Source organism: Coccidioides posadasii, chromosome 3 (genome assembly GCF_018416015.2).
Source record: "Coccidioides posadasii str. Silveira chromosome 3, complete sequence".
Taxonomy (NCBI): Eukaryota; Fungi; Ascomycota; class Eurotiomycetes; order Onygenales; family Onygenaceae; genus Coccidioides; species Coccidioides posadasii.
In genome coordinates, this window is record NC_089409.1 from 4,174,762 (window position 1) to 4,201,734 (window position 26,973).

The window sequence follows — 26,973 nt, forward strand, 5'->3', positions numbered from 1 at the left end:
ACTAAAAGTGACCGGTTGCCGAGGGGAGAGATCTATAAATATTCATCCACGGTGTTATTAAAGAAAACAGCCGTACGACGCCCGTACGCACATAATCTTTCCAGCCTTTTCTGTTGTCTTCATGTCACTGGAAAATCTCTCGTTCTGTTGATCGAAGTGCGCGAGGAAAGAGAGGTGGTTTCGTTGCATACGTATTTCCATATATCTGAGAATCCGTCCAAATCTTCGAATCAGACCTTGGAGGAGGTTCAGGAAAGCATGTGATATCGTGGTCACCTAGAAATTGCATTCGATGGCAAGAGATTTGACATCGTTAATTTGACGACGAAGATAGTGCCCAACGGTCGCGCTGCTCGTCGATTGCAATCGCACCCGTCGAAGCTTCTTCTTCTTCTTTCCCTTCGAACTTCGGGCTATGCTACAGGGCCGGATACAAGGCCGCCTTTTTGTTTCAAGTTACCAAATATGGGGGTTGTAATCCGAGCATGGCCTGGGTTCTGCTGGAGGCCCAAACACCTGCTCTTTGCGTGCACTCGCGAGATGGACTGTGGTACATAGATGACCGCGATAAGGAATCTGTCCCCGCCCCAGGCAGTAGCAAAAAGTTGGGAGATATATATTCTTCCTATATCTGGAGCATCGCTGGGTTGGGAGAAATATGTGATGAATGTAGTGTTTCCTCTGTTTTGGCCGCCGGCGGCTAGAGCGAGGGGTGGCATCTGAGCAGTGAAACCATCAATATAAGGAGACCGAGTGCTTGATATGTAGATTTTATACTGTATGTACATCTAAACGATGAATTCTTGCCAATGATCCGACGCGTAGGATTCGCGTATGTGCGGCCACTGTTGAAATTCCCGGAATGCTTCGAGAATTCTGTATCTCAGATGCATCACTACGGCATAATAGAATGTGGGCCCGGCACATTAAGTACGGTATTCTATTATACATCTTAATTTTATATTATCCCAAGTCTTCTCTATTCAGAACGATCCAGACTCATGATGAAACGTGGCGGACAAGTGGCAAGAGGAGAAAAGAAGAAGGGAAAATCACAGAGATAAAGTTAAAACCAAAATGCAAAGGAGGGGAAAAAAGGAAAATAAGAAAATAAGAGAAAAGAATGAAGAACTGTTTAGACAAGCTGGTCAGAAGATTAAAGCAAAGAATAGTCTTAACATCAGAAAGGACAATCCCAGGCCAAAAAACCAAAAGGAAAAAAAAAAAAAAAAAAAAAAAGGGAAGATATGCGTATTAAAAAGAATTATGTGATCAAACTTATCCTGCCACTGTACAAGGAGCCAACTTCCTTGGTAGAGAAAAAACAAAACCTGTGCTGCCACACCAATGGCAGAAGAGACATCCTGCTCGTCAAGTTCATAGACTTTCCTTTCAAAAAAAAATAAGAACCAGATGAAAAAAGATCATGGTGTTCACATCTGAGAGTGGTTAATGCTCTTCATTATCTTGCGCAGATCGGAATGAATGTTGCAGGAGTGTTGGAGGTGTGGAGGACCATTGGGAAAGCCCAAAAAGCATCTGAAAATGTCCCTTTAGTAGATCTGTCTGCTTTTCACGTCGTGGGGTGAAACCCGGAATGCTGTAACTGATTCAAAAAGAAAAAGATTAAGCTTTTCGTGAGCGTGTGACTGGGCCATTGGCTCTAGCAGAGGAGACAGCTGTCCCATTTGTTGCGATGCTGCCATTGGCATTGCCGTTGCTAACACCATTGGTCTTCGGTTGCAGCCCAACCGGGGGGACCTCCAGGTTCTTCATCGCAATTGCTGCTTGCTTGCCGGTGTTTCGTCGTGGGCGCCCGCCTTTTCCAGTTTTCTTGTATGTAGCGAAGTAGAACGAGATAAAGAGAACGAGGTAAGAGCTCAGGATTATCAAGCCAGAGAAGGCGGCAAACTCTTCACCCGCACATTTGCCCGCATTGGGGAAATGGGGGAAGTAGGTCGAAGCAAAGTACGTGTAGGACGCAAAGTAGACAAACCCTGTAGATTCAGTTAGGCACCTGCATTCGCCGAGACTGAGGGCTGGGATATCAGTGCTTACCAAGATCAATAACAAACTGAGCAATCTGGAGGCGAGTAATCCATTGTTTCCACCAGACACGCACACCACGAGCACTCTGGAAATAGTACCAGTACATGACAACATGAACCATCAGGTTGAGTGTGATTGGGACCCATGAAACAGCGGTCAAACCAATTAGCTGAGTATAGCAAAGGAGAGCAGTGGCACCATGGTGATAGGTGTGGAGAAATGTGAGTGGCTTCTTCTTCAGGACAAGGAATACTGTGTCCACGAGCTCAATATATTTGGTGATATAATTCAACTGTTGAAGTTAGAGATATGTACTAATATGATCATAGGTGATTTCACAGGATGGAGATGTTGCATAGGGAAAAGCTAAGACATACGAAGTAAAGAATCACCAGCTGCTTTGTCCATCCTCCACGGTGATCGCAAATCGCATAAAAGACACCATGTCTCCAGAGCGTGGGCAGAAGCTGTTCGATAAACAGCGCCAACAATATCCCACTAGCAAGTGTCAAATATAGATTGTGGATCATAAACAGCCCGTTCAACTTCATCGCTGGACGATTGCGCATCAACTCGCGGCCCCCGAAGATGATGACATAGTATGATATCAGGGCGGTTGCTGTCATTTTGAGAGTCGACATGGGCGTCTCGCCTTGAACGAACTTGAAGTCGGTGGCAGAGTACCCAGCCACGGCCGAGAAGGCCTTGTCGAAAATGGGCCATAACTCGACGCCGAACGGACGGTCGAGGGTAGGTCGAGGGAATTGCTGGAGGAGCTCGAGAGACATGGTAGGTGGGAGAAAGCTGGGAGACAGTTGCAGTGGGGTGTCTATCCGAGGAGGATGCGGATCATAGGAGAGCAGAGTGATCTGCTTGTCGATTGCGGCTCGGAGGTCAGGCTGAGCAGACGGCAGACAAGAACAGAGAGAGAAAAGAAAAAAAAAAGAAAGAAAAAAAAAAAGGGAGTGGATGCAAGGAGATGAATGATCTATGTAGTTGATGATGAGACCGGATGGAAAGCTCACTTGACGGAAAGAAGAATGGCGGAAATTATTAAAAGAGCATTAGGCGGAAGAAGCTGGAGGGGGAGAAGAAGGGAAAAAAAAATTTGACGGCTTGATGATGTCGAGGAAACTGAGATGGGATCCCCAACGGAGATGAACAGCTGAGTCGAGATGAGATGCTGACAGCCGTATTACCGGCCTGCGAAAGAAAAATTAATTTGCTTCTCCCGCACTCTGAACGGTGTGATTGGGCGAGCGCGCTGGGTTTGATCCGAAAAAAGGGGAGCGGGGCTTGGCATTATTACCGCGCGATACATGTTGATACAGTACAGGCCCGCGAAGCATGTGAACGAGCGCGACGGGGACGAACGCCCTCCCGGCAGCAGGTATGTAGCTTAAACCAGTTACTGTAGCTCTGCATTGAGCAACTAGCCGAGAGGGTTTGTGGGCGTCCGTCGGGATGGTTTGATGCGCATCCACGGAAAGCACGGAAACCCTACATGCTTGACTTCGCGACAACGTCGTTATTTGCTGGCAAGAGGACCGGCGGGCGGCGACAGCTTGGTAAGTCCCAAAGTTTCAATCCAAGGGTTGCACGCGCTTAATCTTGTCCTGCTGATGTCTTCATGATGTGCTGGTTTCTCACAAATTCTCCACGCTGCGAGCACGGCAGCCCAGACTCCCTACGCGGAGGCGAGAGTGCCACCACCGCCGGGGACGGCCTTTTTCTTTACGGATATCCACTCTATTCCTTCGAGAGAAACTGTGGCGTAGGATGACTAGGAAGCCTGTAGAGGCCTACAGTGGAATGGACTGAACATGCCACCTCTGACCTCATCGATTGATTCGCCCAGATCCTACCCCGTATGTTCACTCCAAAGAGTCCGGCCTTCTTCCCATGTATGTATGTACTGTGCATACATTGAATGATTCTCATCTACTCCGTAGCATTGAAAGTTACATTTTGAATCGCCGGAATCTACATACTCCGTACGAGGACGCGAAACGCAATCATGGATAGGGGGGGGAAAAAAATTTAAAAAAGAATCCCATTGTACACTCACAGGCACTGATACATAAGATATGATCTGCTTTGATATAACCACACCTTTATGGCTGGGTGCTTATTTGAGAGGGTCGTCGTCGACGATAAATAAGAGAGCCACACACATGCACACATAGCGCCGTTTGCGTCATCCGCATGCCATGAGCAATTGCAGTAAGCCGGATCAGCGGCTGCTTTCTCTGACAGTAACAAATGCCCTGAGTACTGGGAAGTCGGTAGCAAGCTGCGCGACGCAGCAGCCAAACAATCGCCCAAGCCAGTGTGTGGCTTTGGGTCTTGAGGATTCATGCCACAGAACGGCCATCCGGCACAGGGGACCAACCGTGCAAGAATTGTAGAAATGGGAAGTAAATTGACCGTAAAAATATTGGAAATTGATTTGAGCAATGAATTCGTTTATTCGTGTGCCAATGGTTGATGTTTTACAGTGCTGCAAGTTTCGCTAGAGGTTGGGCGTTATTATGATTCCAAGCTAAGACAGCAAACCACGGAGCACGCCTCCGAAATCTCCCACCACTCGCACCACCCAAAAATCTCGAACGTCACCGTAAGTCACTTCGCCGACCACTTCGCCGCCAACAAAATCAACAATTCCCCCAATTTGGGAGCTTTGACGGTATCCATTTGATTTCTGTGACGAATCTTCGCTCTCCTCGCCACAAATGTCGCCCTCAACCCTCATCCGTATCGCTTCGCGCCGGACACCTGCGACCTTCTTCAAGGCTTCGTACTCTGCCCGCTCGAGACTTCCAGCTGCTGCTTCGGCCTCTGTCCCTGCAATTGTCACTCTCGGCGGCGCCAGCGGCTTCAGCACGACGGCGAAACGATGCAGTGGCGCTCACGAGGAGGAGACTTTCGAGGAATTCTCTGCCAGGTAGGGCAGTTTGTTGTTCTGCAAGTTTACCGACAACTCGGAAGATAATAAAAATAAACCCCGATTTGTGCCCTGTGTACGACGGCCGAGCATCGAACAAGTCTCAATGGCCTGAACAGATTGTGGAATGCGATAAAGTGGGGAGAATGTGGGCTGATGGATGTCATTGCAGATATGAGAAGGAGTTCGACAGCGTCCAGGATGTCTTTGAGCTCCAGGTGAGCCCCATTGATTCACCCATCCCGCCCGGTCCAATTATTATGGTTATCTATGTGCTTCAGTTCGATTAACCGTTTCATCACTATTAATATAGCGAAACCTTAACAATGCCTTCGCCTACGATCTCGTCCCATCTGTCGGTGTCATGACCGCGGCTCTCAAGGCCGCCAGAAGAGTCAACGACTTCCCAACCGCCGTTAGAATCTTTGAGGGTCGGTTACATCCCTAACTATCCATGAACATCCGCTGCGCTATAATGCCAATATCGGTTCTAATCGCGTCACACATAGGCATCAAAGCTAAGGTCGAGAACAAGAGCCAATACGAGGCCTATCTCGAGGAGCTTAAGCCTCTGCGAGAGGAGCTCGGCGTCGTGCTCCAGGAGGAGATGTACCCAGCAGAGAAATAGAAGATTTCCATCCTGGCGGGCACACCTTTTACCCTTATCCCGAAACTGTAGCAGTAGAATTGGAAGGTGTTTTTATTTTGGGAAAATGGGAAGCCGTCCGACATTTGCACTGGTGACATCTCATGCATGATAAATTAGATAGATGGAAGGGGACAAAGGGCCTTGGGTGAAGTCTCCATGTCTCTAATTCCCCTCAATCTTGCCCTTATTCCTTTCCTTGGTAACATGTAAAATCAGACAGAATTGAAGCAATGCTTGTTTGTATATTCAAATGATTTCTTTTGTAAATCTTGGACTGCCAGTAATCTTGATGAAAAGCTTGTTTGTCCTAATCAGTCCGAAGCCTGGTCATGGTAAATCTCAATATCAGTTCTACTCTGAAACATCAACAGCAACTATTCATAGAAAAAGGCCTGCCCATCAAATCATAAGTCTGCTCAGAGAAATGCGCTGGGGCATGAGGTAATAGAAAACGCAGATTGACCATTAAAAAAAAGAAATAAAGATGTCATAGCAATCTTGATCTAAAACATATACACACAAATCTACCATACGCTCTGAATGGCTAAACCACAATCCGCAGCCGTCAACAGGACAAGGGAATTTTTATCCACTCCCGTCGAAGAAAGGGGGTAAATCAAATCAACCCTCATCGAAGAAATACAGAATTACCATTAGACCTTACCGCCAAAGGTTTCACTGTCCGGAGCCATGCCCATTAACGCCGTGTCCTGGTATATACCTGTCGCTAAAACTTATCCGCGGAGCCCGAATTACTCCGCAAAAATGTGATATCTCCGGATTCTGATAGAAGGAATCGGAAAGTTTTCAAGAAGGTAAAAGGAAGAATATATTATGAGCCAGGGTAACCATGCCTGATGGGGAAGTGGAGACTCGGTTTGCCGCAATTATATCAGAGTCTTAAGTATGCGATGCAACTTATGAACTGCCGGTAGGTCCGTCGGATGGTATTGTTGGTCACCCGGTCCCAACATACTTGAACCAATTTGCCCGACAATCCTCAAGTTGTAAGAACGGCTCCCCGGAATAGAATTTTGCAGGAGTGCAGCCCTTGCATTTCGGAGAATTTGGACAGTTAAAGTATGGAATATGATTGTAGCCAATGTCGCGGAACCTAGGCGCCAACTCTCGTTAGAATGTATCCTGTAGATGTGACAGCCTTTAGGTATCTTACCAGTGGATTTTATTTTTATCTTCGAACAAACCCAAGCCCACGGAGTGTACGGGCGCATCACCCCATCGTTCGTAGAAAAACCCGCCGGCACGATCCAGATGATTGAAATAATCTTCATATGCTTTGCCTCTGAAGAACGACAAATCTCCAATCTCAAAATTAGACCAAAAATGGCAAGTAGAATACCCATTTGCCTTCTGATTATGTGTAGGTCTCTGCTTGTTGTCCACCAGCCAGTCCATTGCGTTGTTCGGATGAACGTATTCGGAATGCGACGCGAGGAACTTAACAGTTTCCGGCCATAAATTCTCAATGCTTTCCGGAGCATCGTAAAGATTTATTGTGAAACCGTACGTTTTGTTGTTGTCCTGCATATATCGGAAGACATCGTAATCGACATCGCAGAAGAAGTGTACATTAGGTTCGACGCGCCAATAGTACTGCATGTTGGCCAAAGCCGGGTGTTTGTAGAACATGCCACTATTCCACCGACACATTTGGTTGTACGAAAGCTTGCCGCTGTATTGAACTCCCTTTTCCTTCAGCATATCCACGGATTCCTTGTATAGGTCCATATCTATCCAATTGGGAACGTCCCAATGCTCTTTTGGAACAATCTCTGTGAGATACATCAGCAACGATCCCCATGGAAATATTTATAGATGCGAGATCATACCATAGTTGCATTTTGCCTTCGTTTCCGCCTGGGTCCGCTTTTTGAATTCGTCTGAAAACGGTTGGTCATTGAAAAAAGTCCAAGGATAGTTAAATTTGCTATTCCATGTGCTCTCCAGCTCTTTCATTGTCATGATCAATTGGTCCAGCTCCTCGTTACGGACAAGTGAGAGGAGGGTCGCATTAAGACGGGAGGAGTTAGGGTTATTAGGAGCGTACGAATCGCCTTCCGCTCTCCATAGGTGGCCGTCTGGCTCTCCGGTAGCTATAGAATAGGTTAGGATCACGAATCCGGTAGATAAGTCAATGCTCTCCTCGTAACTTACGATCAGCCAGTGGATCATGCATCAGCCCATTATCGTAAGGATCCACGAGTTTGATGATGGGGTTGGTCGATCTGGAGAGCTGAAAAATAAAGAATAGGCAGAGCAGTATACCGCCCGCCAGAAGTAACCGAAGAGGCCTTGCAACAGCCATGATGGCATTCCAACCCAACCCTTCTTCGCAAAGGGCGTGCTCTAGCAATATTTCTCTCTTCAGGTTCGTTAACAGCGCGGCTTGAAGTAACACGGCTTATGTAACGGGCGATTTGCCTCGATCAGGGGCAAGCGCTGGCTGACATAAGCAGGAGCACCACGAGATGCCAGGTCCAGTGAACGCGCGAGTCGCGGTATCAGGGAGCTCAAGGCTCAAAGCCCCATGATCTGTAGAACTGGCTGCCGAATGCTCTGAGATACGTTTGATATGGCCGCTGCTCTGCGCATTGGCACTCTCACAGATGAACTCATCGCAATCATCGCAAATATCCAGGATAAGGTATGTCAGTCCCAGGATAATGGGCAGAGAGACAGAACTGATGATCTGTAGAGTTCACCACGATTTAAACACCTGAAGACTGTGGCTCAAAACATCGTCAAACGAAATGCAGCCGGTAGAGTTGACCAGTTTGAAGTTTCACGAAGGCTTGATGGTCTCCAAGAAAAATTCCAGATTGTGGGCAATGCCGGTTTAGCCGATGCGGTCCGCCTCCGATTGTCAGAGCTAGATGCAAAGAAATGCCATTGGGCCCCAGAAGTTCTTTTCCTGCTCTTAGAACTTTCTGACAAGCCTGCTTCTAAGTCGGGCCCGGACAGAGTCGAGTTATTCAAGCCACCTGATCCGCCCCCCATTCTGGTCTGGTCTGATCTCGATACTTCCGACCTCGATAAAGAGGACATATGGGACGACATTGATTATGCGAATGATTCATCTGATGAAAATCTTTCACTGGCGTCAAGCGACATATCCATCCCGCGAATCATTCCGCAAAGTTCCAAGGTTCCCCTGGACGAATATATCCCCCCTGAAGACATATATTTGACCGTAGAGGATGATGGGCTAGTGTCATCCATACAAAACACCCAAGCTTGGAGATATCTACCGAGTTCCCTCCCGGAAAGTTCTAACGGCATTTTGACTGACCTACAAGTCATGCGGGAAGTAATATTTATGCTGGAAGGCTTACCCAACTCTTTGTTCCGGAATCTGAATGATAGTATTGAAATAGACGACCGCTTCTTTGTACAGCATGCCTCTAGAGAGGCATTCAGGTCAATACTTAGGTCATTTAGTGACCTGGGAGTTTGCATTCAGCGACTCAGGGCCTTCGGGAAACAGCCGCAGGAAGTACCCTTCATGCAAATGTTCCAAAAGGAAGTGGATAAGTTGGTTTACGATCTTGACAGTTTTCTCTCGGAGACGGAAGCCCGGTATTCAGTTAAGCCCCAATTACCATGTGCTAGCCTTCTTGAACTGTTCGACGATGTTCGAAAAGAGACTAAACTCCTTGTCGAGTTAGCCGGTCTCGTAAAAAGGCTGAAAAGGACCACAGGACAGAACGGTTTTCTTTGCCTGGACTTGCTCTATGACTTGGTTTGCGCAAAACAGGCTGCCGCAGAGGATGCAGAATATAAAGTTATGGCCAAAATCTTTTTCAAGTGCTTCGAGATCTATGCAAAACCTATCCAGCTTTGGATGAAAACAGGCATGTTAGATGAATCTCTCGGGTCTTTTTTCATTAAAACCTCGGGTCGATCTACTCATTTGAAGTCTCTCTGGCATGAATGGTTTTCCTTAGAAGAGTTCTCGGGGCAATTGTATGGCCCAAAGTTTCTTCGTCCAGCAGCGGACAAAATCTTTACTACTGGGAAAAGCATGATATTTCTTCGCAATCTTGGAGTCGCTCCGGAAACTCTGAACTTAGAAACGCCCAAGATTGATAAAAAAGACATTTTTCCGGTTGAAATTCCGTCAGCTTTTGTACCTTTTTCCGGGTTTTTACAAGGTGCTTTTGGGCGATTGGTGAATGAAAATCATAGCGTCGCTTCAGCTGTCTTGAGAGCGGAGCTCAACGAGAAATGTGGGCTTTGGCTTTCAATGCAGGCTTTGGATTATATATACCTGGGCAAAGACACGGCACTCTTAATGGCGGTTGATCAAAGAATATTTGAGTTGATTGATAAGGGGAGGCAATCATGGAATGATCGATTCCTGCTGACTGAGAGTTTTCAGCAAGCCTTGGGGAACCTGTCCTGTATTGACGTCAGCCGTCTTATCGCACGGACCATTAAGGTCGCCCCTCGAGAATTCGAAAAGCATTGCCGCTCGGTCAAGTTATTGAAGGCGCTCTCTGTGGATTATGTTCTTCCGTGGCCTGTTGCCAACGTAATCTCAAAGCAATCAATGAACGTGTACCAACGCCTCTCAACATTTCTAATGCAGATTCGCCGAGCGAAATACGTCGTTGAAAAACAGTGCTCCAATAAACCAAGATATCTTCGGCATGATACTTACACTGAAGATGATATTCTCTCATTCGCCATCCGACACTATCTACTCTGGTTTGTCAACATCTTGTACTACCATTTTACCGAGCTCGTTATCTCGTCATCGAGATCAGAAATGGTAAAATCGATGGCCGAAGCCAAAGATGTCGATGGCATGATTTCTGTTCATCAATCATTCATCTCGTCAATGGAGGAACAGTGCCTCCTCTCAAAGAATTTAGCACCGATTTACCAAGCCGTCATTTCAATCCTTGACTTATGTCTTCAGTTCTCCGACATACAAGTTGGGCGATATGCTGAATATCAGTACGACCAAGCAAATCAGTCAACTACGTACCTCCATTTGAATTCGAGCCGATATCGTCGTGGACGCCGTTCGGCTTCCGAAGAAGATGATGAAGAGCTAAGTTCAGATGAAGATGAAGGAGACTATATTAATCAGACTATGTTCGGTGATGGGAGCAGTACATGCATGTCCTTTGCCGAATTGTCGTACAGGGAACGACTGCTCGGTGTCAAACAAAAATCTGACGAACTCAGCAGGTTCGTTAAAACTGGATTAAGAGGCATCGGACGGGTCGACGGTCGAAATAGCTGGGCCATGCTGGCCGATCGGCTGGAACCGAAGAGCCACACATTCATGTAAAACCTAGGCCATATTATTAAACGGTTTCATCTCATTCAATCGCCTGTCCGTTGGGTTAGAGTGTTGACTAGCCGAACTGAGCGTGGCATCTGCTATAGGTTTTCCTACACCCTGATGCGCAAAGATAACGACTTACGGCGCACAAGTATAGTAATCTCGCGTATTTTATGAAAATGGAATAAATATTGCGCATATGCTATTTAGCATCAAGCCATCCCTAACTTTTGTGCAACCTTTTGAGATTGCCTACACCTGCCCCTATATGCAACCAAAACTCTTTATTTTCTGACTTTAGCCTCCAATAGGTCCATTCAAAAAATATTGAAAATATGAAAATAAGATGGCAGACGAGGCACATTAAACCAAAATAAAACATGTTCACCAAAAATCAACAGGTCTTAACCCACCCATCTTCTCGCGCTGTAGAAAATTCTTCCCCATGGGCCAATATCTCCCCATTCCGCGGACATAGCATTGTCTCCAGGGAACCAACTTCCCACACCATTCATAATGGTTCTTTCTGGATGAGGCATCAAAGCAAGGACCCTACCATCCATACTCCTCACACCAGCAATACCCTCAGGGCTTCCGTTTGGATTGAACGGGTACCTCATTGTTGGTTTCAAGGTAGTGTTATCGACATATCGGATGGGCGCGAGGTTATGCTTGACAATGTCCTCTGCGGCCACCCCAGGTGTATTTGCGAACGAAGCGCGTCCCTCTCCATGAGCAACGGCGATCGGGAGGGAGGTTCCGTTCATTCCATGTAAGAAGACGCTTGGCGACGATTGATCTGAGTCGAAAATGCGCACCATACACACCCGGCCTTCATATTGTTCACTTTCATTGCGCTCGAAGCTAGGCCAGTCTCTGGCGCCTGGGATCAGGTCCTTAAGGCGGCTGAGGAATTGACATCCATTACAAACCCCAAGGGTGAACGTATCAGGTCGCTCGAAGAATGATTTGAATTCTCGCCTTGTGTCATTATGAAGGAGAACTGACTTAGCCCATCCTTGGCCGGCACCGAGGACGTCACCGTAGGAAAATCCACCGCAGGCTGCAATGCCGACGAAGGAGGAAAGAGAAACCTTTCCGGAGATGATGTCAGTCATGTGCACATCGACAGCAGAAAATCCAGCAATGTTGAAGGCAAAGGCCATTTCGGCTTGGCTGTTCACTCCTTGTTCGCGAAGAATAGCAACCTTAGGCTTAGCTGCAAATGGTGAGAATCTAGCACTAAGACTGCTTAGAAGCGGCATTGCAGGGTCTTTTGGATCGAATGTTAGATTGTACGATAAACCGGCATTATTGTCGTCAAGGATGTTCTCGTATTCCTGTTCGGCCGCGGCAGGATTATCGCGAAGTTTCTGCATTTGGTACGAGGTATTGGACCATGTCTGCTGTAGGTTTGCGCGAGAATTGCGGTAGATTAGGGTGGCTCCATAGTAAATGGCCATGTTCTGCTTAGACTTTTCTGCGACACGTCCGATCCTGAAGAGTAGTCCAGGTGGAGGACCGCAAGTCGCAAAGCAGCTGCGGAAGACACCCTCGTCCTTCTTTCGGACTTGGAATACGGCACCCAATTCCTCGTTAAATAATGTCTCCATAACATCTTTAACGTTGGGGCTGGAGCAGATGTCATCAAGCATAATTTGGACTCCGCATCTACCGGCAAACATCATCTCCGCCAGTGTCGTAAACAAACCGCCATCTGAACGATCATGGTACGCCAGAACAACACCAGCTTCCTGGAGCTGCTGAGTAGCGTCAAAGAAATCCTTGAAAAGTTGCACGTCGTGGACATCCGGGCTTTCATTGCCCACTTGATTGAAGACTTGAGCTAGCGCTGAGCCTCCGAGACATTTGCGCCCAGAAAGGTCAACGAATATGAGCACAGTTTCTCCCACCTCTTCAAAACTTCGTAGGGCCGGTGTCCATGTCTTACGAATATCAGATACGGGTGCGAATGCTGAGATAACGAGCGACAGAGGAGCAGTTACTTCTTTAGCTTCGCCGGTGCTCTGATCGTTCCACTTCATCTTCATGGACATTGAATCCTTTCCAACGGGAATGCTGATACCAAGTTTCGGACACAAGTCTATTCCAATTGCCTCGACCGCTTCGTACAAGGCAGCACCTTCTCCAGGGTGATTTGCTGCCGACATCCAATTTGCAGAGAGTTTCACTCGACTCAAACGACCGGGAATATCTGCAGCTGCAATATTCATAAGCGATTCCGCCACGGCCATTCTTGCAGATGCTGCTGCGGAAATGAGTGCGAGTGTGGGTTTCTCCCCCATGGCCATAGCTTCACCCGTTCTCATCCCGGTATGGAGAGAGGTAGCGGTGACTGACACGTCAGATACGGGAACTTGCCAGGGGCCTACCATTTGGTCTCTCGCAGTCAACCCGCCCACAGTCCTGTCTCCGATGGTGATAAGGAAGGATTTTGAACCCACAGCAGGGAGTTGTAGAACTCTTGATACGGCTTCGCCTATCAATTCCTTATCAGAAATTGCGGGTAAGTAAGGCTGGAGGCTGCTATCAAAAGCAGGTAATTTTAGTTTTCTTGAAGATACAGTCCTTGTTAGCTTTGGAGGCTTGCCAAATAGGACTGAAAGAGGAAGATCGATTGGTTTGGGGTAGACTTTCGAATCTCGATCAAGGAGAATAAGCCTCCTGTCTTCTTCGGGTTGGCCAAGGCCACGTCCAACGACCGAATAACCGCACCGCTCTCGCTTTGCGATTGCTGTAAATTTTAACATTCCTTCCTCAGAGACGGCCATTACGTATCGCTCTTGAGCCTCGCAGCACCAAATTTGCATCGGGCTCATTCCCTTGTCCGCATTGTCGATTTCACGTAGTTCGAAGGTAGCGCCCAAGCCGGCATCGTGGATAAGTTCGGGCAAAGCGTTGGACAAGCCACCAGCGCCTACATCATGAATAAACTTAATTGGGTTGTCATCTCCCATTGAAACACAAGAGTTGATAACCTCCTGGGCCCTTCTTTGGACCTCTGCGTTTCCTCTTTGAACGCTGGCAAAATCCAAGTCTGCAGAACCCTCTCCAGAAGTGATACTTGAAGCAGCGCCCCCGCCCAACCCGATCAACATAGCTGGGCCACCCAGAACGACCAAGTACGAGCCAGGTTTTACCGCTCTAGGATTCTTGAGAGCGTGCTGAGGGCGAACAGTTCCTACACCTCCAGCAATCATAATCGGCTTGTGGTAGCCTCTGATTTCGGCCTCGCCGTTGTCCAGATCGACTTTTGTGAGCAAAGTTCGGAAATAGCCCGCGGTGCAAGGTCGACCGAATTCGTTATTGAATGCAGCGCTTCCAATTGGGGCTTCCATCATGATGTCAAAGCTGCTAGCGATGTGACCGGGTTTCCCAACATCTAGCTCCCAGGGCTGTCTGTTGCCTGGTATTAATAGATCAGAAACACAAAACCCTGCTAGGCCTGCCTTAGGCCTGGAACCCTGACCAACTGATCCTTCGTCACGAATCTCCCCACCTGACCCCGTGGCCGCACCAGGGAACGGGGATACTGCAGTAGGATGGTTATGAGTTTCGACCTTGGCGAGGAAGTGAACGAGTTCCTTGGTTTGAGACCATTCGCCTGTTAAAGGATTTGGGGCCCAATAACTTGCTTCTTCTCCCTGGAGAACAGCAGCATTGTCGCTGTATGCGCTGATGGTGTAATCAGGATGCTGTTTGTGGGTATTTCTGATCATACTAAACAGGGAGTTGGGCTTCTCCTTGCCATCGATAATCCATTTCGCGTTGAATTGCTTGTGGCGACAGTGTTCCGAGTTCACTTGGGCAAACATAAACAATTCGACGTCGGTAGGCGACCTTGAGACGGCTCCGCCAGGAGAATATGCGTCAACGAGATAATCGATTTCAGACTCATCAAGAGCTAAACCAAGGCGTTTGTTCGCTTCCGCCAAAATTTGGGCCGGAGTTTTTTCTCCATCCTCAAGGGATACGACTTCAAGTGGCTTAGGTTGATGCTCGGAAAACATTGCATGCAGATCTGGCTCCTCTGTGCTTATTATTTGGGTCATTCGATCATGTAGCAGATTGAGAAGTTCCGATTCCAAGGTCTCTTCCCCATGGCCGAGAACACAGGATATTTTCAGGCCACGTTCTATCCGTTTCACATATTGCTTCAGGCCGCAAACATGTGCGATTCCCGTTGCCTGAGAGCTCCACGGTGAAATTGTTCCAATGCGGGGAGAAACATAGTACGTAACATGAGAGCCCTCCAGAGATTCAAAGGCGGCGAGGTCGTCGGATATGTCTCCGTAATGTAGAAGTTGCTCCAGGACGGCAAGATGTTGCTCTTGTAGATTTTCTACGAGATCGATATAGTGGATCCACTGCGCCCGCACTGCTCGGGCCTTGATACTACCAGCAACGGCACGACACCGAGATTGCGAGAACGCAACGGAGCCTGAAACAACCAAACGATGGGAATCCGACGAAGCCATCTTGCCAACTGGTCTGGAACCGGTAATTATGCGTTAGGCAGGTTGATTTTCAAGATCACCAATCGATTCGGCATGAAAATTTGCCCCGCGCAAGATATGTGGGATCGGGAATATCGATGCAGAAGCTGATATCCTTAGGAGATGGAAACTATAACACAGAAGGGCATTATCGGGAAATCGAAGCCAAATGCTAGAAGTGAGTCTTCTTCACCGTTTGCTTCTCTCCTGCATTCCATCGTCCCGTCGCGGCAATGAAAATGACTGCGTGCTTCGCAAATTTCGGGGCTATCACGTGGTTGGATTACTGATAAGAATAAAAGCTAGTCCTGTATGGGTTTAGTGGCGGGATGATGGATCACGTGGTTTTACTTGATTGATAAGATAAGATGTTAGTCACAATGACGTAATTATATCACGTGATATGCCGGTTAACAGATCGACTCCGAGCGAATGCCGACATCAGCTTGAAAATCTGGATTTCAGGGGGGGAAAAGGATTTCAAAATGCTCCTCAGGATAAATTTTGTCGACGTGATGGCGACTAGCTCAAATCCTCACATTGGCCCACTTCAATCGAACCGTCTTATCCGGAATACTAACGTTTTCAGGCTATATCGATTGGCCCAGCCCCTGGCAGGGCGGGTCTTGCAGCGTTCAGGACCATAGCCCGGGAAGGCTATGGCTATTACTCCCGTCCGTAGTATCGTCTAATTATTTGGATATCTTGATACTACGCAACCTTACACCTGTTTTCTGCTTTCCCTGCCGCCTGTGCGAGGTTGGAGGACTTCGTGTCCATCCTATACACTTCCAAGAAGCCCGATGAGGATTCCATTACCAACCCTTGCTTTATGTGGATTTGCGGAGTGACGTACGAAGTATGTAGATGCTTCTACCCCTCTATGCTTAGTCCGGTATTTCAACTATCCTTCTAGTCTCTTTAATGGTGTTGATGGCGACGGGAACGAGTCGTGTCTTGCGATGACGAGCACGTTGCCCAGGTCCCCGATCATGGCTAGATGAGAATGACGTTTCAGACTTTATATTCTGCAGAAGCTTGTCAAAATTTGACTCTCGGTGATGGAGAAAAGAATTCCCCGGTGCAGATGTCCACTTCGGTAAATAACATGTTTACGCAAGATTGGGCGGTGGATGCCTGCCCAAGAGCAGTAAAATATTGTTGCCCAGAGGCCGATCAATTTGTGCCCAATAAAGGTTGCTGGAACGTGTTTCCTTTTTTCCCATATTTGTACTGAATACTCCTGAAGAGTTATCAATTCCGAGAGCATGCCGAGATTTTTCCGCCATTAACGATCTGCTTTTCACCTTTTTGACTTGCGGATGAGCCATTCCAGAAGGATGATGGAATGGATCACTTTGCAAACTTTCCTGAAAATATTCTGTTATGGTCCCGACGGGCCGAGATGCCGTCTCTTCCAGGAACCATCAGGGCTACTTGGGAATTATATATACCCAAGGGATCCACGATATGACATCTAGTCCACATCAGTGTCAGGCCTTTGAAGTCGTGCTGTGTTCTGAAAACTGTTCAGAATATGGCTCACGTATCAAGTCCTCCACGGTCCGCCCGGACATCTCGTACCTACTCTGTCGGCGTGCCAGGCGCAATTGATCCAACAGACTTGCCCTTTCGTGAACTGAATGACAATGCCGTATTCGAAGAATACACGGAGGAAACCGCGGATGGACAGATCACTCGGCCTGTCCGATCCAATGTGACGGGGAAGATCGAAGACTACGAGCTCATTACTTTCAAGGTCGGGGATCCAGAGAATCCAAAGAATTGGAGCAAGGCATTCAAATGGTACTGCACTATGGTCGTTGCGTTTACCTGCTTCGTTGTGGCCTTTAACAGTAGTGTTATCACCGCGGATCTGTCTGCAGTCGGAGAGGAATTTGGCGTTTCCGAAACGGTAACTCTTCTAACAATCACGCTGTTCGTTATTGGCTTCGGTGTCGGTACGAAACTCCTGGTTCTATTTGATCTATCAGTGCGTTCAACCGCTAAACTCAACTATAGGCCCTATGATTTTTGCCCCGTTATCCGAAATGGTCGGCCGGAAGCCTGTTTATGTCGTGACGATGTTTCTTGCTGTTATTTTCTTAATCCCATGCGCCGTGGCTGAAAATATTGCCACCCTTCTTGTTTGTCGCGCTATCGATGGCGTTGCGTTCAGTGCTCCTATGACCTTGGTCGGCGGTACACTCGCCGACATGTGGCGTAATGAAGAGAGAGGTGTTCCTATGGCCGCTTTCAGCGCTGCACCGTTTATTGGCCCTGCCATTGGGCCTCTTGCTGGTGGGTTTTTGGGTGACGCCAAAGGGTGGAGATGGCTCTATTGGATTCAGCTTATCTTATCTGGAGTCGTCCTCATCCTCCTGATAACAATGCCTGAAACCTATACACCAACGCTTCTTGCAAAGCGAGCTAAAAAGCTACGAAAAGAAACTGGAAAATCAATATACGTCACGGAGCAGGACTTGGATTCAAGGCCTATGGGGGAAAAGCTGCGTATCTTCCTTTTCCGACCATTCCAGCTCCTGTTTATGGAGTTGATTGTTTTCCTGCTCTCGATCTACATGTCTATTCTATATGGTCTGCTTTATATGTTTTTCGTGGCGTAAGTAGCAGCGGCTATCCCCGACAACATTACCGTGAAATGCTAACCAATATTTTAGATACCCAATTGTCTATGAAATCGGGAAAGGATATTCGCCAGGTATCACTGGCCTCATGTTTATTCCACTGGCCATCGGTGTGCTGCTCAGTGCTGTTTGCGCACCCTTTGTCAACAAGCATTACCTAAAAATTTGCGCCAAATACAATGGAAAGCCACCTCCGGAAATGCGCCTGATCCCAATGATGGCCTCGTGTTGGTTTGTGCCCATGGGGTTGTTTATTTTTGCCTGGACATCGTATTCCGAGATTCATTGGATTGGCCCAGCCATGGGAGGATTTCCCGTTGGTTTCGGGTTCATCTTCTTGTATAACTCTTGCAACAATTATTTGGGTAAGTCATTCGGCATCTTGAACAGTTATTTCCATTAAGATAGCGCAGAGAACACTATCTGACTTCCAGTGGCAGTGGACACATACCAACATCAGGCAGCGTCGGCTCTCGCTGCGAAGACCTTTTTGCGCTCAATGTGGGGAGCTTCTGTTGTGCTTTTTACCAACCAGATGTATAACCGTATGGGCTACCAATGGGCCAGCACTTTCTTGGCTTTCCTGGCGCTGGCGTGCTGCGCCATTCCATACGTCTTCTATTTCAAAGGTGAAGCGATCCGTCGTTACTCCAAGTTTGCATATGCCGGTGATGAGGAGGAATCCCCAGCGACAGAGAAGAGGTGAACTGTAACTTTCTTCTCATTCTTCTCTCCCTCTCTCTTTTTTTCTTTTTTCTTTTTTCTTCTTTTTCCCCTGGCGAGACTGTCTTAATCTCGAACCGATGTCAAACGCTTGGCGTAAAAGTTCTTCGCCTTTTGATACCTCAGATGATTCTTGGCGTTTTTTTTTAGCTGCAGCTTGCGAGCGATCCGGCGTTTTTGTTCTGGAAGAAGACCCTCTCGCTTTGGAGAGGGGTGCAAAGGCGATAATTGATAATCATGGTTGTATATATAAGACATTAGATATAGACAAAGAGATACCAGCAAGATAGGCCAGCGGTGATAAAGCAGATTTACCTTTAGTTAACTAGTATTGTCTATTATTACATCTTCATCGTCGTACGCAAATGCAACGTGCTTCGGAACTACGGCGGGTGATGAGCGCGATCGGCGGCACCGTGACGCCAGAACCGCGCTAGAGGCCGAGTTGCCGAATAAGCGGCGTGACGCCAACCCCAAGAGGGTCTAGCGCCGTCGCAAGCTGTAGCCCGGCCCGTCGTTGTCCCGAAAAGTGGGCAGTAAGCTTCCGCTTAGTCAGTCGATTCTCCTGTTGGCGAGCGGCCGTCGATGTCATCATGCAAAACAGGGCGTCCCCGCGAGAACATGATCCTTCCCGACCTCTCAACCCTCGCCTTCCAGTCCATTCGACGCCATGTCCTTGCCATCATTGAATCATCCTCCGACTATTACTCCAGGGCGGACCCTCTCGACTCCAGTTTCCGATCTCCCGCAGGCCGAAGTCGATGCTATCATCCGCACCAAGCGCAAAGCTCGCGAGCCAAAAGCCTGTTATCCTTGCCACACCCGCAAGGTCAAATGTGACCGCAATTTGCCTTGTGACGGCTGTGTGAAAAGAGACCATGCCGACCTCTGTTCCTACGAACGCCCGTCCAAAAAACGCCAGGTTATCCCTCCAAGTTTTATCAAACAGGAAGGTGGCGATGGTGGAACCACTGCGGTTGGAGTTGTGCGGACACAACCCTCCGCTGCCATTGACCCAAACAGAGTGTCGTTGTCGAGAGACGAATGGGAGAATGTATGCTCTAAGCTGAAAGAAATGGAACAGACTATCTCCTCGTTGCGAATGGGCATGGAGCGCATCGACGTCGGCCCTCTTGCGTCTCCAGAAGTCCGGAGCGACAATACCGCTGGTGTCCGTGACCCCCCGTCCCCGGACAGAGAAGGCATCCACGCATCAAATGAATTAGGGAATGGGACAATCCATCTGGGCTCAAGATCTGTGCTGGCTTATATTCTGGGTGGTTCCGGTACTTCCACAGAGGCTGCGCAGGCTCTCAGTGAGGGAGGAATTCTTCCAAAATTGGGCCTTGACAATGAGCTGGTAACATATCCTTTTATTGATCTTTGGTCCTCCAACAGCTCAACATTCGATATAAATGCTGTTTGCAGTGCTTTGCCGGATGATGAACAGTGTTATAGGTTAGCCCCAACTGCCATCAGAGTTTTTTTCTTTCCCTCACATCTCTCCCCTTTTCCTTTCCTTCTCTCTCCCTCTCTCTTTTTTTCTTTATTATTATTTTCTTTCCTTCGCATTGTGGCTAATCAATCCTGCCTTATTTCTGACTACTAGACTTTTCCGATTCTACCGTGATATCGGAGGCACCATTTATCCTGTGATACCAGATATAAACCACTTCGAAGCAAACCTAGAAAGGTTTCTGCAAAACAGATCCAGTGGAGTTACCGCGGATGGCAGTGAGGCAATAGATAAACCTTTCGGAATGAGCATAGCTTTCATAGGTCTATTATTCGCTGTACTTGCTGCAGGCTGTCAAGCATCAGACATGTCAGGCAAGGAACGAGAACTGACGTCTCAGGTATATGGTACGTGATCCAGACCAATCAGGCCCGAAACACTACGCTAATATCGCACAGTTTGTTGTTCATACCAATGTCTCCGTGCTATAAACTTCGTGTCGCAGCCAAATCTGCAGGCAATTCAGACACTCCTCATCATAGGGAACGTGCTTTCCCATAATATGAACCCCGGGGCTTCATATGTCTTACTAGGTTAGTAGGGCACCTTAATCAGCTCACAATTTTAGCTAACTCGAAAAAGGCATGACTCTAAGGATGGTCATATCCCTCGGTTTACAAGTTGAGTCTCACAAATTCTCACCCGCTGAGAGGTATATTCGGAGGAAGGTTTGGTAGGTTTGATCCTTCAAAGCAAACTCCAGGGTATTCTATGCTTAACGATTTCATGCTTAAAAGGTGGTCCACAGCCTGGCAAGATAGCCACTTTTCATTATCCTACGATCGACCTTCTACGATGGCTTTCGGCCATCCCGACATTCCGTACCGGGCAAACTCACAACCAGGGAACAGATCTTTCTTTGAGACCCTTTGCAGGATAATTGCCTTAACTCTTGAGATTGTTCGAAGTCGTATGCTGTCTCCCCAATCTCAAATGAGCTTTGCTGTCACCCGGGCATATCGAGAGGAAATTAGGCGCATTCTAGCTGACGCCGCTCCTCACTTGCGCGACCCCAAGTTTTGTACCACGCCAAAACAAAACCTCGAAAGACTTGGGTTGAAGTTACATTCTTCCTATATCGCTTCGGAGCTCTGTCGACCAGCATTAAAAGTAACAGCTGATCCAACGGACGCAACAACTGCTGCTGTACGAAAAGAATGCATTCAGGCGCTCAGTAGAACTGTGGAGGCATATGTAGAATTGCACGCTGCTAACCCACAGGCTTCAAGATCTTGGATCAGTTTACAACGAACCATCAGTTCTGCATTTCTTCTGGCGGTCCTAGAGGAGTCCAAACATGATGCCCACATCCGCTGTCTTCTCCTACAACTTGAGCACGCGATCGCAGAGCGGACGGCAGCGGATGCAACCGACAAAGGACCCTCTCCTGGAGCTAGCAAATCGGTATCAGAAGGCTCACCCCACCTCATTAGTGGTGTAACGAATATTCCCACGTCAACCCTAGATCCAACCCAGATTTCAACGACTTCCACAATACCCGCGTCTGTGGCTACGGATACGGAAACCCAATGGCAGAAACCACTCACAAAGTCATTACGTGCTTTACAAAAGCTGAACGCTGCTTTTAGCATGCACAGCCGACAACAACAGGTCCAGCCTATCGGGTCCCTACCCTCCATGTCGTCAAGCCCTGGTGTAGGTGTGAGTATCTCCGGGTATGTAACGCCGTCTGGATCTATAGGTGGACCGTCAATAAACGCTACAAGGGCCGGATCATTGCCTCCTCCGACGCCGGAAAGTTCTGGGAGCTCAGACTGGAATCTCCCCAACCTGCTGGACCGGGCGGCCGAATATATCCATCCTCCCCTGTGGCCGTGACTGAACTAAAGGCCTCTTCCTCCCTTCCGGCTGGAACTTGGATTCCTTCGTATTATGGTAAATATTCGAAGCATCCTGTGCATATATGATCGTTACGGATATAACGGCGCTACGCATACATCCTATATATGTATGTATGTATTTATATATATTTCCTTGGCATTGGAATAGGGTGTTGGCATGAAATGCATTTTTCGGTCACACTTTACTTATAAGACAGGTGAGCTGTTGGCATGGGCAAAGGCGTTGAGCTGATATTGTTTCTTGAGACAAGTGTGCTTTTGAGGCGATTGTGAAAAGATAGGAAATTGGGGAAAAGTCAGGAGTAAAGGGGAGATAAATGCACCAATATTTTGGCTGGCTGTTTCGGATACACTTTTTTTTGTTTATGTTCATAGCAACAATTATACAAAGATCAATTAAAATGACTGATATTCTGGATATTTCTCTTGCATTATGCTGTGTTATATTTTTGTGGTATTGAACGGGTGACTGATGATAAAAGACCAAGAGGCACAATCCACAGATATCAGCTGTACAAGCATTATTCTTCACCTTATCAACAAACTGACAGAAAAAACAGAAAAAAAAAGAAAAAAAAAAAAGGACATTCCATCCCCAGTAACAAACTCCAGTCATGCAAGCGCCAGTTGGAAACTGCATTAGAGTTCCTCATGAGGAAATAATAATATGCACCAATGCCATATTGAGCACATGAAATGACAATTAGCACGAAAAGTCGACCTGCTTAAAGATAGCACTATGAATCCTCATGTGTTTGACAGCCATGGCTTTTAACAAATAATGGAGGATTAGGTTAAATGGAGGTAAAAATCATCCAGGAGGACCACGCGTTACTGGAGTTTTGCGTCTACTGGTCGCTCTTGTTGCACGTGTACTTTGGCTGGGTTCAGGTGTATCAAAGGCCTGGTCATTCGCACCTAGACCAACATCTTGTTGTCTCGTGGCATGTCTGGATTTTATACGTGCAAGAGCATTATTGAGTAGGCCATCCGCATCATCATCCAACTCCATGGAAGCTGGTCGCTGACCGCCGGGGGTATTCGGAGATTCGCGGTTGATAACGTCATCCGTCCATTCTTGGGCAGGGAGTGGAGTTTTTCGCGACCTGGTTCTACTGCCGATCCGACTTGAAGATTTGGCTTTCTGCACGTCTTTTCCTTTGGCAGCGGTCGGTCTCGACTTAGTGGGAATGTCGGTCTCTATATGCTCAGAGGCAGTCGCGGCCGCATCCCGATCACCTTCTTCTAGGGCCCAAATTTCTAGTGCCCTTGAAAGCAATGTCCCAGCAACTCCTGCACCAGCAGCTGCGTCACCTCCGCTCGTACCCAGCACACGAACAGCTTCGTGAAGGGTGGTGACGGCCTCCATGGTTCTGCCCAATTCCAGCAAAACAAGTCCACGGGCTGTGTGCAAAGAACCAGTAAGACCTCTGTCTTCATAGCCACCGACAGCAGCAGACCCAGCAGATAAAGTGGCGCCTACTCCACCTTTACCAGTACAGCCAGTTGTAGAACCACCGGCACCAATTCTAAGGCATTCGTCAAATTCTACCAGAGCTTCTTCAAAACTGCCTAACCGGCGTAATGCATGTCCCAAGTTAGCACGCGTTGCTAACCAGGCACCCGGGTCACATTGTAATGAAGCAGCTAAAGCCAATGTCCGCCGGAAGAACTCAATGGCTCCCTCTAGATTAGCTTGATGGTATAGAACAACTCCAACCTCATTAAGAACAAGAGGGTCTCCACCAGGTGGCGGCTGCATGTTACCAGCGCCGAACGAAAAAGAGCCATTTCGCGAGGTAGCAGAGAGAGAGCCGGAGGACATGTTATAAGCCGCCGATAGGTATTCATGGGCGAGAGACATGTTGTTTAGGGCGAGATGTTGCATCCCAAGAAATAACTGAGGAAGATGGCTTCCTTGAAATAGCCTGGCGGCTGTGCTATATGCTGCTATCGCCTGGTCGTGTTCTCCCTCGGCAGCAAATGTGTGAGCGAATCCGATCCAAGCAGGCGCCGAATGCGGGTCTAATAGGGATGCTTTGGAAAAAAATCGTCTGGCTTCGGCAATTTTTGAGACGGATAAATAGTACACGCCAATGGCGAGGTATGTATACGACTCTTCCGGTGCGTTATCCGCCAGTGTGTGGGCTAGCAGAAAGAGTGAATTTGTTGCGCCGGTTTCATATAGACAAGCAAGGTGTAAAGGATAGACAGATGGAGAATGACCGATGCTGCGACTCTGACTTCCCTGCGACGTTGCTGCGGACATGGAATCAGAGTCTAAGGAAGAGAGAATAGAAGAGGTTAGCTGGAGAGCCTCAGGGAATCGGCATTGAGTGTAGAGTGTTTCTGCGCGAGATAGAAGAAGATCAGGGTTTTCTGCGAGATTGTAGTGTGTAGATAAGGTTTCGGTAGCGTGAGAAATGGCAGAAGGGGACGAGTATTTGGATAACCGTGTCGTGTAGAGGAGCTTCACAAATTCAGCTGCTTCTTGGGAAATGGATGGATCGGAGGAGGGGTTCATAGAATCAAAGTCAAGCGACTCTAGAAACTCCAGCTCTTCAGCAGGGGACATCAAAGAGTACTTCATTAGCTGCTCAAACGCTTCAAAACACTGGATGTCAATTCGTACGGCATCCTTATAGCAATCTCGAGCTCGGTCAAATGCATTTTGACGAGCGTAACATAGGCCTCTCAAATAGCACATGGCAGCTTCGAATTTGATGTGGCTTGCATCTTCGCGCTCTCTTTCCTCATTCCGTTCAATTCTATCCGATCTAGACGCTGTAGACTTTCCATTCCGGAGGGTAATGTGCGAACTTTCATTTCGGTGCTGCAGTTTTCGCCGGCTGTTACTAGCAGTCGAAATGAGATGTGCGGGGTTGTGTTCACCTAGCACCTGAAGTGCTTGGTCATATTTGTTTTGTTTTATGTAGCAATGGGCAGCGAGATATTTGCAAGAAGAACTCCGGAATATTAGATCTTTCCTGGTCAGAAGAGCTAATGCTCGGGTGTAATTATTGTTGGAAAAGTGGACTTGGGCCAGCCAAAAGGCATCATTATCACTATCTATCGCACGCGATTTGGCTCTGTTAGACCCGTAGCAAGACAAGAGAGATTTAGGATAGCCGGACTCACTTGTAAAAGCTAGCACTTTATCACCTATATATATGGCCGCATCGTGTTGTCCTCTGTTGAGGGCTTCCTGCCTCCAGTTACGGAGAAAGTCTTCCATAGTCGCCTGGCGTCGGGAGCAAAGCTAGGCGCGTTGGGTCGGGAAGAGGAGGATCATTGAGCTTGTTTATGCGACATCATGCATTGCTGAGGAAGCCCAACAATCCCTGAATCACTCGCACACGATCATAGCCGTGGTGAGACGATAAGCTACGTGCTCTTCGCTGCCCGCCGATGTTCTTTCTCCGTGCTCGAAGCGACGAGGTGAAGCCGCGCTGTTTGTTTTGTTTGCGGCGTTTGTCAAGTTTGTCCCGTTTAGTCGATAGTGCTGACTAATAACTACTCCCTAAGTTAACTAACTAGTTAAGGTTAGAACCAGTTTTTTCGCACGTGATATGGAGTGGCGACCTCCTGGGACCGGACGCGGAGACACCTGGGTGACTTGACGACTTCAACTGCCACTGATCTTCGGAGTCTATCAACTATTACTTTGCTGTCAAGAGAGACAGAATCCCAACAATATTGTTAGTTAGCTCTAGTCACCACTCCCCGCAACCATGTCTGAACGTAAGGTTCTTGTAAGTAGACGACCCGTCACTCCCCTAAAAGCAGACATATGGCTAATATAAAATAGACGAAATACTACCCTCCCGACTTTGACCCGTCAGCCATTACGCGCACACCCAAGCATTTGCGCGCCACAGGTCCGAAGCTTCTCACAGTCCGATTAATGGCTCCGTTTAGTCTCAAATGCACCAACTGTGGAGAGTATATCTACAAAGGCCGGAAGTTCAACGCTCGAAAAGAGACCACCGATGAACGGTATCTGAATATTCCAATATATCGCTTCTATATAAGATGCACCCGATGCTCGAGCGAGATTACTTTTAAAACCGACCCCAAAAACATGGATTATACGTGTGAGAGAGGCGCAAAACGGAACTTCGAGCCCTGGAGAGATGCGGCTGCGAGCCAAGTCAATGAAACCGAAGAAGAGACACTCGATCGACTCGAGAGGGAAGAAAATGAGGCAGAGGAGAGAGCAGAGAGAGATAAGATGATGGAACTTGAAGAAAAGATGTTGGACTCAAAACGAGAGATGGCCGTCGCTGATGCGTTGGATGAGATTCGAACGAGGAATGCCAGAATTGAGCGTGGAGAAAGGGGCGGGGAAGAAGCAGCCCTTCTACGAGCGAGACGGGAGGCAGAAGATGCGCAAGCAAAAGCCGATGCGGAGGATGCTGAAATCGCGCGAAAAGTCTTTATGACTAAAGATGGCGAGCGCGTGAAGCGATTAGTTGAAGAGAGCGACACAGGAGACTCGCCCGTGCCGAATTCTGCAGAGATGCCGCCACCGTCATTTGCGAGGGTAAAAAGGCCTAAAAAGCCGTTCTCAGCCGGTCTGGGAATAAAAAAGAAAACTTCTTTAGTTTAAGTCCATGGCATATTTCCTCATTTTGCGGAAGGCGTTTTGCGGCACTCTCCTAGATATTCTGTAGTATCAATACCCCTTTTATATTTAATGTTCAAAATGGGCAATAGTTAATGAAATGAAATTGTGAATTCAGAATTTAACA

At 47.7% G+C, this 26,973-nt stretch overlaps 9 protein-coding genes across 9 annotated transcripts; 5 read left to right on the plus strand and 4 right to left on the minus strand.

The window, feature by feature from the left end:
* Positions 1 to 986: 986 nt before the first annotated feature.
* On the minus strand, positions 987 to 3,156 carry D8B26_006281 (uncharacterized protein). Its single transcript, XM_003069728.2, has 3 exons — positions 2,427 to 3,156; positions 2,059 to 2,341; positions 987 to 1,997 (listed from the first exon to the last, which is right to left on the minus strand). Exons 1-3 carry the CDS (start codon positions 2,835 to 2,837, stop codon positions 1,627 to 1,629), a joined length of 1,065 nt encoding a protein of 354 aa, XP_003069774.2. The 5' UTR covers positions 2,838 to 3,156; the 3' UTR covers positions 987 to 1,626.
* A 1,428-nt stretch (positions 3,157 to 4,584) lies between these two features.
* COX6 (Cytochrome c oxidase subunit 6) lies at positions 4,585 to 5,879 on the plus strand. The gene is made up of 4 exons (XM_003069727.2): positions 4,585 to 4,993; positions 5,166 to 5,211; positions 5,307 to 5,424; positions 5,503 to 5,879. Exons 1-4 carry the CDS (start codon positions 4,782 to 4,784, stop codon positions 5,619 to 5,621), a joined length of 495 nt encoding a protein of 164 aa, XP_003069773.1. The 5' UTR covers positions 4,585 to 4,781; the 3' UTR covers positions 5,622 to 5,879.
* Positions 5,880 to 6,137: 258 nt separating this feature from the next.
* On the minus strand, positions 6,138 to 8,002 carry D8B26_006283 (uncharacterized protein). Its single transcript, XM_003069726.2, has 4 exons — positions 7,818 to 8,002; positions 7,493 to 7,756; positions 6,817 to 7,435; positions 6,138 to 6,756 (listed from the first exon to the last, which is right to left on the minus strand). The coding sequence occupies exons 1-4, from the start codon at positions 7,966 to 7,968 to the stop codon at positions 6,600 to 6,602; spliced, it is 1,191 nt and encodes a 396-aa protein (XP_003069772.2). The 5' UTR covers positions 7,969 to 8,002; the 3' UTR covers positions 6,138 to 6,599.
* A 233-nt stretch (positions 8,003 to 8,235) lies between these two features.
* Positions 8,236 to 10,962, plus strand: D8B26_006284 (uncharacterized protein; the record flags this gene model as incomplete). Its single annotated transcript, XM_066125134.1, has 2 exons — positions 8,236 to 8,307; positions 8,359 to 10,962. The coding sequence occupies 2 exons, from the start codon at positions 8,236 to 8,238 to the stop codon at positions 10,960 to 10,962; spliced, it is 2,676 nt and encodes an 891-aa protein (XP_065981215.1).
* Positions 10,963 to 11,360: 398 nt separating this feature from the next.
* Positions 11,361 to 15,455, minus strand: D8B26_006285 (uncharacterized protein; the record flags this gene model as incomplete). Its single annotated transcript, XM_003069724.2, has 1 exon — positions 11,361 to 15,455. The coding sequence occupies one exon, from the start codon at positions 15,453 to 15,455 to the stop codon at positions 11,361 to 11,363; it is 4,095 nt and encodes a 1,364-aa protein (XP_003069770.2).
* A 1,555-nt stretch (positions 15,456 to 17,010) lies between these two features.
* D8B26_006286 (uncharacterized protein) lies at positions 17,011 to 19,141 on the plus strand (the record flags this gene model as incomplete). Its single annotated transcript, XM_003069723.2, has 4 exons — positions 17,011 to 17,434; positions 17,496 to 18,096; positions 18,155 to 18,486; positions 18,562 to 19,141. The coding sequence occupies 4 exons, from the start codon at positions 17,011 to 17,013 to the stop codon at positions 18,825 to 18,827; spliced, it is 1,623 nt and encodes a 540-aa protein (XP_003069769.2). The 3' UTR covers positions 18,828 to 19,141.
* A 313-nt stretch (positions 19,142 to 19,454) lies between these two features.
* On the plus strand, positions 19,455 to 22,579 carry D8B26_006287 (uncharacterized protein). The gene is made up of 5 exons (XM_003069722.2): positions 19,455 to 20,302; positions 20,454 to 20,707; positions 20,759 to 20,893; positions 20,943 to 21,033; positions 21,098 to 22,579. Exons 1-5 carry the CDS (start codon positions 19,515 to 19,517, stop codon positions 22,197 to 22,199), a joined length of 2,370 nt encoding a protein of 789 aa, XP_003069768.1. The 5' UTR covers positions 19,455 to 19,514; the 3' UTR covers positions 22,200 to 22,579.
* Positions 22,580 to 23,033: 454 nt separating this feature from the next.
* On the minus strand, positions 23,034 to 25,457 carry CDC16 (anaphase promoting complex subunit cdc16; the record flags this gene model as incomplete). The annotated part of the gene is made up of 1 exon (XM_066125135.1): positions 23,034 to 25,457. One exon carries the CDS (start codon positions 25,455 to 25,457, stop codon positions 23,034 to 23,036), a length of 2,424 nt encoding a protein of 807 aa, XP_065981216.1.
* A 414-nt stretch (positions 25,458 to 25,871) lies between these two features.
* On the plus strand, positions 25,872 to 26,934 carry D8B26_006289 (uncharacterized protein). Its single transcript, XM_003069720.2, has 2 exons — positions 25,872 to 25,974; positions 26,031 to 26,934. Exons 1-2 carry the CDS (start codon positions 25,954 to 25,956, stop codon positions 26,829 to 26,831), a joined length of 822 nt encoding a protein of 273 aa, XP_003069766.1. The 5' UTR covers positions 25,872 to 25,953; the 3' UTR covers positions 26,832 to 26,934.
* Positions 26,935 to 26,973: the final 39 nt, after the last annotated feature.

Coding starts and splice junctions, on each gene's coding strand:
- D8B26_006281 (XM_003069728.2), bottom strand. CDS start 2,837: ATGTCTCTCGAGCTCCTCCAGCAATTCCCTCGACCTACCCTCGACCGT. Junction 2,342..2,426: donor AGCTGGTGATTCTTTACTTC/GTATGTCTTAGC, acceptor TAACTTCAACAG/TTGAATTATATCACCAAATA. Junction 1,998..2,058: donor TCAGTTTGTTATTGATCTTG/GTAAGCACTGAT, acceptor CTGAATCTACAG/GGTTTGTCTACTTTGCGTCC.
- COX6 (XM_003069727.2), top strand. CDS start 4,782: ATGTCGCCCTCAACCCTCATCCGTATCGCTTCGCGCCGGACACCTGCG. Junction 5,212..5,306: donor AGGATGTCTTTGAGCTCCAG/GTGAGCCCCATT, acceptor CTATTAATATAG/CGAAACCTTAACAATGCCTT. Junction 5,425..5,502: donor CGCCGTTAGAATCTTTGAGG/GTCGGTTACATC, acceptor CGTCACACATAG/GCATCAAAGCTAAGGTCGAG.
- D8B26_006283 (XM_003069726.2), bottom strand. CDS start 7,968: ATGGCTGTTGCAAGGCCTCTTCGGTTACTTCTGGCGGGCGGTATACTG. Junction 7,436..7,492: donor GAAGGCAAAATGCAACTATG/GTATGATCTCGC, acceptor TGTATCTCACAG/AGATTGTTCCAAAAGAGCAT. Junction 6,757..6,816: donor GATAAAAATAAAATCCACTG/GTAAGATACCTA, acceptor GTTGGCGCCTAG/GTTCCGCGACATTGGCTACA.
- D8B26_006287 (XM_003069722.2), top strand. CDS start 19,515: ATGTCCTTGCCATCATTGAATCATCCTCCGACTATTACTCCAGGGCGG. Junction 20,303..20,453: donor GATGATGAACAGTGTTATAG/GTTAGCCCCAAC, acceptor TCTGACTACTAG/ACTTTTCCGATTCTACCGTG. Junction 20,708..20,758: donor ACTGACGTCTCAGGTATATG/GTACGTGATCCA, acceptor AATATCGCACAG/TTTGTTGTTCATACCAATGT.
- D8B26_006289 (XM_003069720.2), top strand. CDS start 25,954: ATGTCTGAACGTAAGGTTCTT. Junction 25,975..26,030: donor TGTCTGAACGTAAGGTTCTT/GTAAGTAGACGA, acceptor AATATAAAATAG/ACGAAATACTACCCTCCCGA.